Here is a 14853-nt window from a genome sequence, read left to right as displayed (position 1 = left end):
AGAGAAACGCTCTGAATTTACGCTTGCCGAGAGCGCACTGGCACTCCACAGTGAATTTACGATCATACCCTAAGTATCATCCAATCAGAAGTAGCTTTGATAATATAGTCCAATCATCTTCCTCGGGTGCAGTGACGTAGATTTCAAGCGACGTCACACGTATCAACATTTATCTGCTGCTGCAGCTGTTCGTGAAGTGAACTCACGTCAATCTGGTAGCTATAACAACGAATTTAAGCCTACATTTGAGTGATTTGAAGATTCACTCATAACACAAAACGGTGCGATTGTCAAACCTCTAGGATTTGGTTTTGTTTGAAAGCCAAGTTATCCATCCACTGAGCCAGACTGAGCTAACTAGTGAGCTAACGTTAGCTAGCTAACAGCTGTGGTGAAATATATAGCTAACTAACGGTAACGTTAGCTAGCTAAATGAGCTTCTGTGTCAAGTTGTTATGCTAAACCAATTCACTAGTTATTTGAAATACTCTGCCGTGCTATTTAGATTTTTTGTTGTTGGGTTTGACGACTTTTGAATATAACATTCCAGAGCATCACTTGACATCTTCATGATGGAACGTTAATGTGCAGTCCCTGTCTTTCCCCTCTAACCTGTAGTCAGAATGGGCAGAGGCTACATAGTGGAGGATGTGGTGGAGAAATATCTGTCCAATCTCAGTGTACCAGGTGCATCTTGTGTCACAGGACTTCTCATTGGCCAGGTAAGGTTCCTCATCATGGATCTTATACACGCAACAAACCAGTCTCCTGTCATTCACTATAAGTACACACTGTAGCAAAACGTTTTGCAAGGGGTATAGTCACTAGGAACCAACAGAACTAAACGGAATCAAACAGTGAGGGACCTACCAGAATTTGTCCAATAGGAACACATTTTTGTTTAAACACTTTTCAGTTTGGAGTAAATGGTTTCCTTTGCAAAAACATTTGCAACTGTTTGCTTACGGTCTTCCTCTAAATGAATACAACCCAGGTTTTAGTCAGTTTTTTGTCTTCTGTTTGGTGTCTACTGAAAACGACCCAGGTGTTTTCCCTCACAGCCCGATTTGACCAAAAAATTGGCTACTTTTTCCAGAGGTCCTTGAGTTTTTCCTATTTAGGTCACGTGACTAGGAACACCTCTTGGTCCTAAGTAGGACATTCTTGTCTCTTTTGGCAGAGTTCGTCCCAGAGAGACTTTGTGGTGCTGGCTGTGAGGACACCACAGAAGGACACAGAGGGACAGGGGTCTCCGTCGGTCAGCAGGGGAGCTGGGAACTCACTGGAATACCTGGACGTGGAGTGGGTCACCGAGCATGCCAGACAGGTAGATAATGAGGATAATGCAACTTTTATGAAAACATCAGGTCTTCTAGTTGGTTCACATAACATTACACAGTCTAAGCATTGTGAGCAATCACTTGTATCTCAATCTCACTCTGTCATAATGTATAATAATGTATGTTTTCTGAAGGTCTCCCGGATGTTACCGGGAGGTATGTCAGTTATTGGTGTGTTTCTTGTCACCCCACCTGAGCTGTCGAAAGAGGCTCAAAATACATTGAGACGGGTAAGACGACACAAACTTAAGCTGAGGCAAGATTGTTGGTGTTCCTTTTGATAGAGATCATACATATTAATAACAGGAACTGTATTGATAGAAAGTGGGCCTCTAGTTTAAACTAGTGTGTCTTTTGCAGTTGATCTTTGCGGTGGACAAGCATATATCCAAGGGACGGCTTTGGAGTCTAACAGAGGAGGACGTAACAGAGAAGGTCACACTTCACATCTGCTCCAAAACCAGGAAGTATCCTTAACCACTCCAACTGATGGGTCAAATTGCTCTCAATTGCATCATCTGTTTGCTGCCCAAAGACAAACAATGACCAGTGGTTTCACTATAGTCCGTAGTAAATGTGATGACACCTTTTCCGAGTTGTGTGCTTAATACAAGGAGAACCCTTAGCGTTGGAAAACGCCTTTAACTCTACTCTCTCAGAGTCGTTTGCAGAACATATGATGTTCGAGATCCCAAGGTGAGTTCATAGGTGTGACATTATTGCCTTTTTTAAGCGGTCAATTGTCCTCTACTTGCTCTTTTCTGTATTCATATTCAGCCTAGAAAAATACTACAAGTCTTAACTGCATTCTGATTGGTGATTTCAGAGTTCTGCCAAGCCTGCTGATTGGAAGTACCAGTCGGGGGTGTGTACTTCCTGGCCATTGTTGACATGCTCAGTGGGACTGAACCTGGTGTTCCCTGTGTTAGAGATGCATGTCTTACCACAGGACATGGAAAAGTGTATGAAGGTGAGTGGGTTATATTGGGTGTTAATTACGTGTAAATGTATTGTTATGGTACCCTTATGAAGCGCCATAGGAACGCTTATAACACCCGTATTAAGCTTGTCAGCATTACGTCACACTATGTGAGAGATTAACAACAGTACATTTCAGGAAATGCCTGGTGAGGTCTTCTTTAGCAGAGCTCACTTTGAATCTGGCGTTCTCAAACAGGACAGTAGATTGAAATGTCAATTCTAGTGGAACCAATCATTTTGGTTTTGTGTGATTTCAGGAGGGACTTCAAACGTGGGCGAAGCAGATTGAAGATGGGCTTTGCCTCATCAATGGCGACGCGATGCCTGGCGAGGTGGAGCTACTGGGGGGGCAGGTAAAACGCAGCGTTCCTTTTTGGGTGGCACGATGTCGCTCATAGAAATAGATCACGGCTTTTAACAAGTCTGTTTTTCTGCTCAGAAAAAGAATGCAAAGGCTGTTCAGCAGACGTTTCGAGCCCAGATCCTCATCCCGATGGTAAGAATATCATTAGTAGGGAGTTTTTTGTTGTTGTTGTAGCCTATAACAAGGGCTCAGAGTTTTTCCTTGCTGAAGTTGATTTGTGTGTGCCTGTGCGTTTGTTTGTGTGTTTATGCTTCTGTGAGTGTGTGCCTAATTTCGTGTGTGTGTATCATAGATTGAATAGAACAAACGTGCCCATTCAAGTCAATTATGACAAAATGGGCTGGACTGGCAGCCATTGCGAGTGTACCCATAGGAGCAATGCACGAAGTAAAAGCAGGAAGTGTACCCTTTAATCTGTGCTGTGATTTGTTGAGTCAACTCAACTGACATTACAAAAAATGCATTACATTGCATGAGCCACATTGCATCAGTTGGCATCATTTAAATGAATGTTATTCATTACCATGGTAACCCTAGCATCAGTTGATAGAACATTCAAAATTAACATCGAAATGATTACATCACAATACCAGTCATTGTGTATCCATTAGATTACCGGTTAAAATGCCAGGTTCCAATCCCGTTCTATTCATTTCTATGTTGTGTATATAACATCCGGTCATCTCTCGCCTCAGGCGGAACCCCAATCAGAGCGGAGGTTGACAGCTACTGTGAAGGTGTGCAGTGGGTCTCTCACCCTGAAGGGAATGGTGCAGTGCAGGGCCTACCTCCACAGCAACAAACCCAGAGCCAAGCACGCTACAGAGGTACTGCACATTGGCAACCAGAACTTTCTCTAAACCAGATCTTGCACACCATCCAGCTCTTAGCAACTGAAGGTTATTTGGATATACGCATACATTCGATCTTTCACATTTTTCTCATGCCTTGTCCTGGTAGGTCATCAAGAGAGATGTCATCAACACGGTCTCTAGCAGAGTGGAGATGTTCCTGGAAGATCTTTTAATGGAGGGAGAGGACAAAGGCACAGTATTCGTTCTCTACTTTAGCTTGGGGGTTAGATAAATATTGTTCGTATTACTTAACGGAACAGAACTGAACTGCAGTGCTGTCAATGTGCTTAGCAAGCTATGCAGATCAACCACAAGGTGGCACTGTTGACCATTCACTGGTTGTTGCTATACTCACTGTCCCACTTGTTCTCCTGCATAACAGCAGTGAGGTGCAGTACCAGTCAAAAGTTTGGACACACCTACTAGGGTTTTTCTTTATTTGACTATTTTCTACATTGTCGAATAATAGCGAAGACCTCAAAACTATGAAATAAGACATGGAATAATGCACAATATATCGGTAAGCATATTGGAATCAGCCGATATTAGCTAAAAATGCCAACATCGGCATCATCCCGATGTCTAGTTTAACGCCGATGTGCAAAACCGATGTCAAAACGGACGTGCATATCTATATAACGTAGGTAGAGGACGTAATTACGCCACGAAAAATACAGCTCTGCACAGAACAAAAGCAGAAAAATACTAAGCGCACACTTCCAACAACTAAACAAGTTCAAGTCAAGCAGTCATTTGAAAGAGTACGAAAATTTCAGCACGACAACTCAAAGGTGAAATCCATTAACGGCAACATAATGGGATTCGATGCCCTTGACAATCAACCGTTCTCTGTCGTGGATGATGTTGGCTTTCGCCAACTTTTCGAGCACCAGTACACACTACCAAGTACACACTCTTTTTCAGATGTTTGCCCTACCGGAGTTACACAGTATTGATAAAACGTATGGGCGTCACTGCTATTAGCTTCACAACATTTGGACCATCGATGTCCGCCCCATGAGCATGCTGAGTCTGACAGCCCATTGGGTCAACGAGGATGTCCTTGCCGTGTCTGAATCCTGGCTTAGGAAGGCCAACAAAAATTCAGAGATTTCCAAACCCACCTACAACATTATCCGTCAAGATAAAACTGCCAAAGGGGGAGGAGTTAGCTTGCAAAGTTCTGTCATACTTTCCAGGTCTATGCCCAAACACTTCGAGCTTCTAATTTAAAAAATTAATCTCTCCAGAAATAAGTCTCTCACTGTTGCCGCCTGTTATAGACCCCCCTCAGCTCCCAGTTGTGCCCTGGACACCATATGTGAATTGATTGCCCCCCATCTATCTTCAGAGTTCGTTCTGTTAGGTGACCTAAACTGGGATATGCTTAACACCCCAGCAGTCCTACAATCTAGGCTAGATGCCCTCAATCTCACACAAATTATCAAAGAAACCACCAGGTACAACCCTAAATCTGTAAACATGGACACCCTCATAGATAATTATCCTGACCAACTTGCCCTCCATACACCTCTGCTGTTTTCAATCAGGATCTCAGCGATCACTGCCTCATTGCCTGCATCCGCTATGGGTCCGCGGTCAAACGACCACCCCTCATCACTGTCAAACGCTCCCTAAAACACTTCTGCGAGCAGGCCTTTCTAATCGACCTGGCCCAGGTATCCTGGAAGGATATTGACCTCATCCCGTCAGTCGAGGATGCCTGGTCGTTCTTTAAAAGTAATTTCCTCACCATCTTAAATAAGCATGCCCCTTTCAAAAAATGTAGAACTAAGAACAGATATAGCCCTAGATTCACTCCAGACCTGACTGCCCTTGACCAGCACAAAAACATCCTGCAATAACATCAAATAGTCCCCATGAAACTGTTCAGGGAAGTCAGGAACCAATACACACAGTCAGTTAGGAAAGCAAAGGCTAGATTTTTCAAGCAGAAATGTGCATCCTGTAGCTCTAACTCCAAAAAGTTTTGGGACACTGTAAAGTCCATGGAGAACAAGAGCACCTCCTCCCAGCTGCCCACTGCACTGAGACTAGGTGACACGGTCACCACCGATAAATCCATGATAATCTAAAATTTCCATAAGCATTTCTCTACGGCTGGCCATGCTTTCCTCCTGGCTACCACAAACCCGGCCAACAGCTCCGCACCTCTCGCAGCTACTTGCCCGAGCCTCCCCAGCTTCTCCTTCACCCAAACCCAGATCGCAGATGTTCTGAAAGAGCTGCAAAACCTGGACCCGTACAAATCAGCTGGGCTAGACAATCTAGACCCTTTCTTTCTAAAATTATCCGCTGTCATTGTTGCAACCCCTATTACCAGTCTGTTCAACCTCTCTTTCATTTCATCCGAGATCCCTAAAGATTGGAAAGCTGCCGCGGTCATCCCCCTCTTCAAAGGGGGTGACACTCTAGACCCAAACTGTTACAGACCTATATCCATCCTGCCCTGCCTTTCTAAAGTCTTTGAAAGCCAAGTTAATAAACAGATCACTGACCATTTCGAATCCCACCGTACCTTCTCCGCTGTGCAAACCGGTTTCTGAGCTGGTCACGTGTGCACTTCAGCCACGCTCAAGGTACTAAACGATATCATAACCGCCATTGATAAAAGTAAGTACTGTGCAGCCGTCTTCATCGACCTGGCCAAGGCTTTCGACTCTGTCAATCACCGTATTCTTATTGGCAGAGTCAATAGCCTTGGTTTCTCAAATGACTGCCTTGCCTGGTTCACCAACTACTTCGCAGATCGAGTTCAGTGTGTAAAATCGGAGGGCCTGTTGTCCGGACCTCTGGCAGTCTATGGGGGTATCACAGGGTTCAATTCTCGGGCTGACACTTTTCTCTGTATATATCAACGATGTTGCTCTTGCTACGAGCTTCAATGCCATACAACACTCCTTCCATGGCCTCCAACTGCTCTTAAACGCTAGCAAATGCATGCTTTTCAACTGTTCGCTGCCCGCACCCACCCACCCGACTAGCATCACTACTCTGGACGGTTCTGACCTAGAATACGTGGACAACTACAAATACCTAGGTGTCTGGCTAGACTGTAAACTCTCCTTCCAGTCTCATACCAAACATCTCCAATCCAAAATCAAATCTAGAATCGGCTTTCTATTTCGCAACAAAGCCTCCTTCACTCACGCAGCCAAACTTACCCTCGTAAAACTGACTATCCTAAATCCTCGACTGATCTATCCCAATACTGCAAATTGGATCCTGAACCATCCGTTTTGTTACCAAAGCGCCTTATACCACCCACCACTGCGACCTGTCATCTACAAAATAGGCTTCATCTACTCCTTTGCCTTATCTCCGCTCACTGGTCAGGATAACAACACCCACCCGTAGCACGCACTCCAGCAGGTATATCTCACTGGTCATCCCCAAAGCCAACACCTCCTTTGGCCACCCTTCCTTCCAGTTCTCTGCTGCCAGTGACTGGAACGAATTGCAAAAATCGCTGAAGCTGGAGACTTACATTTCCCTCACTAACTTTAAACATCAGCTATCTGAGCAGCTAACCGATCGCTGCAGCTGTACATAGTCCATCTGTAAATAGCCACCCAATCTACCTACCTCATCCCCATATTGTTTTTATTTACTTTGCTGCTCTTTTGCACACCAGTATCACTACTTACACACCATCATCTGCTCATCTATCACTCCAGTGTTAATCTGCTAAATTGTAATGACTTTGCTACTATGGCCTATTTATTGCCATACCTCCTCATGCCATTTGCACACACTGTATGTAGACTTTTTTGTTTTGTTTTATTGTGTTGACTGTACACTTGTTTATTCCATGTAACTCTGTGTTGTTGTTTCTGTCGCACTGCTTTGCTGTATCTGTGCCAGGTCGCAGTTGTAAATGAGAACTTGTTCTCAACTAGCTTACCTGGTTAAATAAAGGTAAAATAAAAAATTCGTACTGAGGAAAGCCGTATTGTATGCTCAAGAATGTGCTGGTTCTCATACTGCTGCTGCCATTTTAATGGCATTTGAGAACACGTTTGAAACTTGGAAACATGAACACACTCCTAGATCCATTCGAACAACTGACTCGGTAAATAAGCTAATCAACTGTGTCTGCAGCAGACGTGATACCCTCTGTCATGGTATTGAAACATAGACCGAAGAAGAGACTTGTTTGGGCCAAGAAACATGAGCAATGGGCATTAGACAGGTGGAAATCTGTCCTTTGGTCTGATTAATCCAAATTTGAGATTGTTGGCTCCAACCGCCGTGTCTATGTGTGGGGCAAAGTAGGTGATCGAATGATCTCCGCATGTGTGGTACCCACCGTGAAGCATGGAGGAGGAGGTGTGATGGTGTGGGGAAGCTTTACTGGTGACACTGATTTATTTAGAATTCAAGACACACTTAACCAGCATGGCTACCACAGCATTCTGCAGCGATACGCCATCTCATCTGGTTTGGGCTTAGTGGGACTATCATTTGTTTTTCAACAGGACAATTACCCAACACACCTCCAGACTGTGTAAGGGCTATTTGACCAAGAAGGAGAGTGATGGAGTGCTGCATCAGATGACCTGGTCTCCACAATCACCTGACCTCAAACCAATTGAGATGGTTTGGGATGAGTTGGACCGCAGGGTGATGGAAAAGCAGCCAACAAATGCTCAGCATATGTGGGAACTCCTTCAAGACTGTTGGAAAAGTATACCAGGTGAAGCTGGATGAGAGAATGCCAAGAGTGTGCAAAGCTGTCATCAAGGCAAAGGGTGGCTGCTTTGAAGAATCTCAAATATAAAATATATTTTGATTTGTTTAACACATTTTTGGTTACTACATGATTCCATGTGTTATTTAATAGTTTGTGTATTCACTATTATTCTACAATGTAGAAAATAGTAAAAATAAAGAACAACCCTTGAATGAGTAGGTGTGTCTAAACTTTTGAGTGGTACTGTATATACCTCCAAACAATGACAAATCAAATACAGAACAATGACTCATTTATTCCTATCAAATCTGTAGCTAAGTGTACATAATGATTTTTCTGCTCTCCTCTCTTCGGCAGGGTCAGTCGGTGTACAGCAGGTGCTCCCTCGCAGAGTGTTTGCCCCCGTGCCCGGAATGAGCCTGTGTGTGTGTGACTACATGTTCCCTGACGAGTGTGTGTCCGATGTGAGTGACCGTCTCAAAGAGATGCTGGACTGGGAGACGCCCGAGGACAGCATAGACACCTCCCAGGAGGCCGTCCCAGGTGGTTTATCATAATAACCAGGGGTCAGGGGTCAATGTAGCAGGCGGCCATAACTGTATACTACTACAGTATCAACTGTAATCTTCCAGTGACCTGGTTTGAGTCACTAAAGCCCATTGTGTAAGTGTTAATTACTCCCTATGAGGAATGAAACAGGTATTCCAACCGGAACCAGAGTTGCTATCACTAGCCTGAGATGCATACAATCACACCGAAAGAATGTATATTTCTTTACTCACCTGCATGACCAAATGGTAACATATTTCCCCACCAGGACACAATGTTGTGGGAAAACCTTATTTTCAACTGTTTCTATTTGGTCATGTGAGGAAAGACTCATATTTTATGATTTTCATTCTTCAAACAAATGCTATTTTCTTGGTATGTTAAGCGGTTATATCATATGGATTATTTTAGCTTCCTCAACTGAGTTTTGAATCTCCGTTTTCTATACTTTCCATACTACTATTTGTTTTCAATTGAGTGTAAGGTTGACATTGTATGGTGAATATGTCTCATATCTAGAAGCTCCTACGATTGACCTAAAGAACACGGTTGTTCAGAAGAACCTGAAGGCTAAATCTACCCTTGACGCTCGTCCTAAGACGCCCTCTGAAGATCCCACTGAGGCCCACAAAAGCCACAAAACATATTACGCTGGTATGTCCTTTTTTAAATACTCTCTTCAAACAGCCATTTCGTCAGAAATCAGGTGGTACAATGGTCAGAAAAAACACCTGGCTCTGTCGTATGTAAAGGCGTGTACAGGAAGTGTTGATAGCTTTGTGGTTATTATGTGAACCTAACACCTAACCCAAACTATGAATCAGCATCAGGTATGTAGCATAGCTTTCTCTTCACCCGGATTCCGTTGTGTCATTGTGTAGGTGTTGCCATGGCAGCCGCAATCGCTCTCCTAGCAACAGGCACCTCGCTGATCTACCTGAGCGACTAACGGTGGAGGCACAGGACACACACACACCACGAGAGCTGTTGTTATGCTCAGTGACTTAATCGCTTGATTAAATAGATTTTCATGAAATTGAGTTGACATGGTTATTATAAAAGTATATGCAAGCTGTATGTTTGGTATTGATAATTCAACATTTTATTTTTCATATGAATTGTAAAGCAGAATTGTGTAGAGAGAAAAATAAATAAATACAGTTCGTTTTGATTTATTTTGTTTCAGTTGTAAAAAGGTTTCACAAAGAAACGCGTGTACAGCGTATGATTTAATTTCTTTCAGAAAGTATGTCTAATGCCATATATTCAAAATTCCCCTCCCATATTATGGGGAAAATGGACCCGCTTTTTGTTGTTCAGTTCATTCAGTCATCAACAGATATTCTGATGTGTGCCAATCATAAACTTTCGGCTCTGTCCTCACATATTGCCTCAGGCCAACCGTAATCAAACCTCTCCTCAACCACAGTGCTGGCACAGCGAACAACGGACATGTCCGAAGTGCTTAAGAGTGTCTGGATTTAACATTGTTTTTTTTTTTTGCAATGACTTAGGCCTACGGTATGGTTATGCTTGGTATGATGGGCATTATTCTATGCTTTGATCCTCCCAAAGGATCGTTCATGCTTGGCCTTAATATCGCAAATACTGTATTTTATGTATTCATCTATGACGGAATTGAGCAGAATAAAGAAGTCCGTTCAAAGTAACTCACTTTTGGTGTGTGTTCTATTCATGTTAAATGCTGTTTAGTTAATAGTAGTAAAACAATTAGACAGAGAAACCAACCAACACTTCCATGGGGAAATACTGCTTTTAATGACTGACTTGGTTAACACTTTATCCCTTTTAGATTTCAAACATCAATATAGCAGAATATACAATGACATTGTGCCAATGGTGATAAACAAACCTAAGCCATAAAATGGGGTGCATTACTCTAACCATAAAATGGGGTGCATTACTCCAACCATAAAATGGGGTGCATTACTCTAACCGGATCACATACTGTGACGCCAACACAACCTCACACAAAGATTGCATTGTCATATACTTATCATATACCAATACAATGGTTAAAAAGAAAAGAAAAAAGCATTTCGTAGTGATACATATTGAGCTAATAATGTCTGTTTGAAATCTGTAGCTTTTCTCAAGTTAATGGACACTGCCTGTGGTAAACTGAAGCTGACTGGAGGCTGTTTAAAAATATTGCATTTACAGTAGGCTAATGGGTCCAGAAATGTGCACTGACTGTCACTGACTCCCTATATAAAAATAAAAAAAACCTTACTCCACCTCAACACCTGCCTCCTCATCAGGACAGGCCACAAACTCCTTCTCGGGCAGGAGGCCGTATTCATTGAGGAACGCCTCGATATCGGCGGCGAAGAACTCCTCGCTGAGGTGCTGTGTCATGGACAGGAAGTTTCCTAGTAGCTCGCCTGCCTTGTAAACCAGCATGGCGGGCAGCACGTCGTCTGAGAAGCGCTCGCTTGCACCCGTTGCGGCCGCCTCGATGCGGCAGAACTTGATGCTGGGGTATTCGGTGGCCAGGCAATCTAGGCAGGAGTTGAGCGCCTCGCAACCTTTGACTCCGTCCTTGTAGATGTGGACGACTACCAGGGTGAGCCGGTGCTCCTTCTCAATGACCTCCAGGAAGGCCTCGCCGTTGTCCAGCTCCACCACGCTGTCAAACGTCGGCCCAAAGCTGAATCGCTCGTGCATCTCCTTCATGCACTGCTTGCGGTACTTTCGCAGGCCCTTCTCATCCTCCTCTGCGATCATCTCGTACTCCTGGACACTCATCTGTCAAGAAAAAGTGATAGGAGCTGAGTCGAGGCTCATGCATATTATGTATGGGGGCTGAAACATAGAAGTAGAATTGACTTGAATGGAAAAGTCCCTTCTAGTCATTTTATTTCTATGGGTTAAAATAGGTCACGTAAACACATCTCGATTCTCAAGAGTTTTGCTAGACATATGCCTCCCTCTGTGGTCAAGTCTCTTAGTGTCTGACCTTGTGGTTGTGTTTGAACGCTGACTGACCTTGCGGTTGAGTCTGTCGTGGGCGTCATCGCTCTGGGGGTTGGATATCTGTCTGAGGAGCGCCTTCTTGCTGGGAGGGGTGTCCTGGTCCTCACACTTGAACTTCCTCCAGTCATTGATTACACCCTTGGGGCCTTGCAGAGGAATTGAGACATGTATAATACACTAGAGAGGCTGATGTCATTTAACTACATCTCTAGAATGTGCTGATAACGGCAGCCATACTGGTAAGGATGCATTACAAATGTCAAACTCTATTCTAGTGTTCTATTTGTAATTCTATGGATTGAGAGGGGTCGATCAACAGGTGAAAACAAGAACAGAGGTTAACAGAGAAAAGTCTGTGCATCAGAAAGAGAGTTTATACAGACTTCACTCTCATTTCAATTGAAGTTTAGATGATAAACAGTGGACCTAATAAAGAGTTCACGAAAAGGGTGGACAGTTGATGACGTGTCACCTGTTTGGATTGCTGGCACCTCATCTTCAGCTGGTGTTGGGCTTGACATACTGAACCTTCTGAATGAAGAGACAAAATCCTAAAGATTAGCAATGGAAACCGTTTTCTTATCATTTCGTCAAAGAGACTGGCTCGTAACAAAACCGTAGCTTTGCATTGGTTCGTCGGTGTGCTGTACACTGCAGCATGTTGTGATTGTCAGAGACATTCAGAGGGAGCCAGGTTGATGCAGTATTATCAGATTATGATTAGGTCTAATACTTAGGGTTTTCTAAGACTGTGTTAATTCATGGGCCTGCGTGTGTAAGACAGCTGGGACATAAAGATGACAATGTGCCCACATGTATGATACAGACCCACATAACCACTAAGCCCAAGCCTAGGGATTGGATGAGGAGCCAATGCAACTCTTCAGGTGTAGCATCTGAAGAGGCCATAAACAAGCTTCTTTACAAGCCTATGCTTGAGAGTGTGTGTATTGTGTTCCTAGGCCAACTCAAAACAATGTGTCAAATCGAAGTCTTACTAATCCTGACAGCCCTTCGTGATATAGGACACCCTGCCCCAAAATCTCTCTTTCTCCCTGTTCAACATTACAGCAACTAAATTACAACATCTCTTTAACCGGAAACCTTCGTCCTTGACTTTCTGTGTGCGTTGTCACTAAATTTAAAAAGCTACTTTGGCCTTTAGGGCCACCGTAATACAGAATGAACTCCATCATTTCTAAAAAAGCTAAAATTTTACTTCATCTTTGATGATAATACAATAACTGCCAACACTAATTGTTAGATTCTTACAAAACATGTACCGTATGTCAATGTACACCGAACAAAAATATAAACGCAACATGTAAAGTGTTGGTCCCATGGTTCATGAGCTGAAATAAAAGATCCCAGAGAGTCTCCATACACACAAAAAGCTTATTTTGCTCAAATTTTGTGAACAAATGTGTTTACATCCCTGTTAATAGACATTTCTCATTTGCCAAGATAATCCATCCACCTGACAGGTGTGGCATATCAAGAAGCTGATTAAACAGCATAATCATGTGCACCTTGTGCTGGGAGCAATTAAATGCTACTAAAATGTGTAGTTTTGTCACACAACACAATGCCACAGATGTCTCAAGAGTTGAAGGCGTGTGCAATTGGCTTGCTGACTGCAGGAATGTCCACAAGAGCAGTTGGCAGAGCATTTTATATTCATTTCTCTACCATAAGCCGCCTCCAACATTGTTTTAGAGAATTTGTCAGTATGTCCAAATAGCCTAAACCGCAGACCACATGTAACCACATCAGCTCAGGACGTCCACATCCGGCTTCTTCACCTGCGGGATCGTCTGAGACTAGCCACCCGGACAGCTGATTTCAACTGTACCGGGCAGATGGCAGACAGTTTGTATGACGTCGTGTCGGCAACTGGTTTGCTGATGTCAAAGTTGTGAACAGAGTGCCCCATGGTGGCGGTGGGGTTATGGTATGGACAGTCATAAGCTATGGACAACAAACACAATTGCATTTTATCGATGGCAATGTGAATGCACAGCGATACCGTGACGAGATCCTGAGGCCCATTGTCGTGCCATTCATCCGCTGCCATCACCATGTTTCAGCATGATCATGCACAGACCCATGTCGCAAGGATCTATCTGTACACAAGTTCTGAAAGCTGAAAATGTCCCAGTTCTTCTATGGCCTACATACACATCAGACATCTCACCCATTGAGCATTTTTGGGATGCTCTGGATTGACACGTACGACAGTACTTCACACAGCAACTTCACACATCCATTGAAAAGGAGTGATACAACATTTCACAGGCCACAATCAACAGCCTGATCAATTCTATACGAAGGAGATAATGTTGCGCTGCATGAGTAAAATGGTGGTCACACCAGATACTGACTGGTTTTCTGATCCACACCCCTACCTTTTTTAAAAGGTATCTGTGACCAACAGATGCATATCTGTATTGTTGCGTTCATATTTTTGTATTTTTGTATAAACTCCCAGTACTGTAGGCTCATTTGTCCTCCAAGTTGGTGCTGTCCCACAGTAAGTTACAGAATAGTCTTTAGGTATACAGTACATGCACAGGCAAAGCATTTCAGTGGTTCCCATGACGTTGGAATGAATTATGATTATGGACCCCTGATGTTGTCTTGTAATTGCTCTGGTGACATGACCTTGAAATGTTGAAATCACTCTACAGAAACAGAATAGAGTAGGCCAAAGGTTTCCCACATGTGTCCTCTAACATTATGGACGATCACTTCAGATTTCATCAAATCTTTCATTCGTAGTTGATCTCCCTCAAATCCAAGTGGAGAATTAGACCACGTCTTCCACTGCTCTGTCAAGTAGAATCAATATGAATTAATAATCAAACGATAGCAGCAGCTATGCTTACCTGTGTGGTTCGCTGCACTTCCTCCTTGCAGGTTAGTCTCCTTATAGTCCTGACCAGGTTCGTTGTTGCCGGTGCGTAGGAATGGGTTTCGTCTGAAGACAGCTGGGGGAGGCTGTGTGGAATTAGACGTGAATTAATAATCGATATCATCATAGTGACATCTCTCCCA

The 14853-nt window shown here is 43.5% G+C and overlaps 2 protein-coding genes across 3 annotated transcripts; one reads left to right on the top strand and one right to left on the bottom strand.

Moving 5' to 3' along the window:
* Positions 1-123: 123 nt before the first annotated feature.
* odr4 (odr-4 GPCR localization factor homolog) lies at positions 124-10476 on the top strand. Of its 2 annotated transcripts, none has more exons than XM_024435380.2 (14): positions 124-215; positions 619-722; positions 1181-1327; positions 1475-1570; positions 1701-1807; positions 2000-2036; positions 2167-2310; positions 2579-2674; positions 2761-2817; positions 3381-3512; positions 3646-3730; positions 8611-8796; positions 9322-9456; positions 9684-10476. In XM_024435380.2, the coding sequence occupies exons 2-14, from the start codon at positions 624-626 to the stop codon at positions 9749-9751; spliced, it is 1389 nt and encodes a 462-aa protein (XP_024291148.1). In that variant the 5' UTR covers positions 124-215; positions 619-623; the 3' UTR covers positions 9752-10476. The 2 variants fall into 2 exon arrangements, with proteins under 2 accessions (XP_024291148.1, XP_024291149.1); XM_024435381.2 differs by having other exon boundaries at positions 159-281.
* An 86-nt stretch (positions 10477-10562) lies between these two features.
* Positions 10563-14824, bottom strand: pdca (phosducin a). Its single transcript, XM_024435382.2, has 4 exons — positions 14685-14824; positions 12272-12330; positions 11812-11945; positions 10563-11571 (listed from the first exon to the last, which is right to left on the bottom strand). Exons 2-4 carry the CDS (start codon positions 12318-12320, stop codon positions 11053-11055), a joined length of 702 nt encoding a protein of 233 aa, XP_024291150.1. The 5' UTR covers positions 12321-12330; positions 14685-14824; the 3' UTR covers positions 10563-11052.
* Positions 14825-14853: the final 29 nt, after the last annotated feature.

Source organism: Oncorhynchus tshawytscha, linkage group LG10 (assembly GCF_018296145.1).
Source record: "Oncorhynchus tshawytscha isolate Ot180627B linkage group LG10, Otsh_v2.0, whole genome shotgun sequence".
NCBI classification, from domain to species: domain Eukaryota; kingdom Metazoa; phylum Chordata; class Actinopteri; order Salmoniformes; family Salmonidae; genus Oncorhynchus; species Oncorhynchus tshawytscha.
The sequence above is the reverse complement of the archived record's forward strand: the minus strand, read 5'-3'. Positions and strand labels throughout refer to the sequence as shown.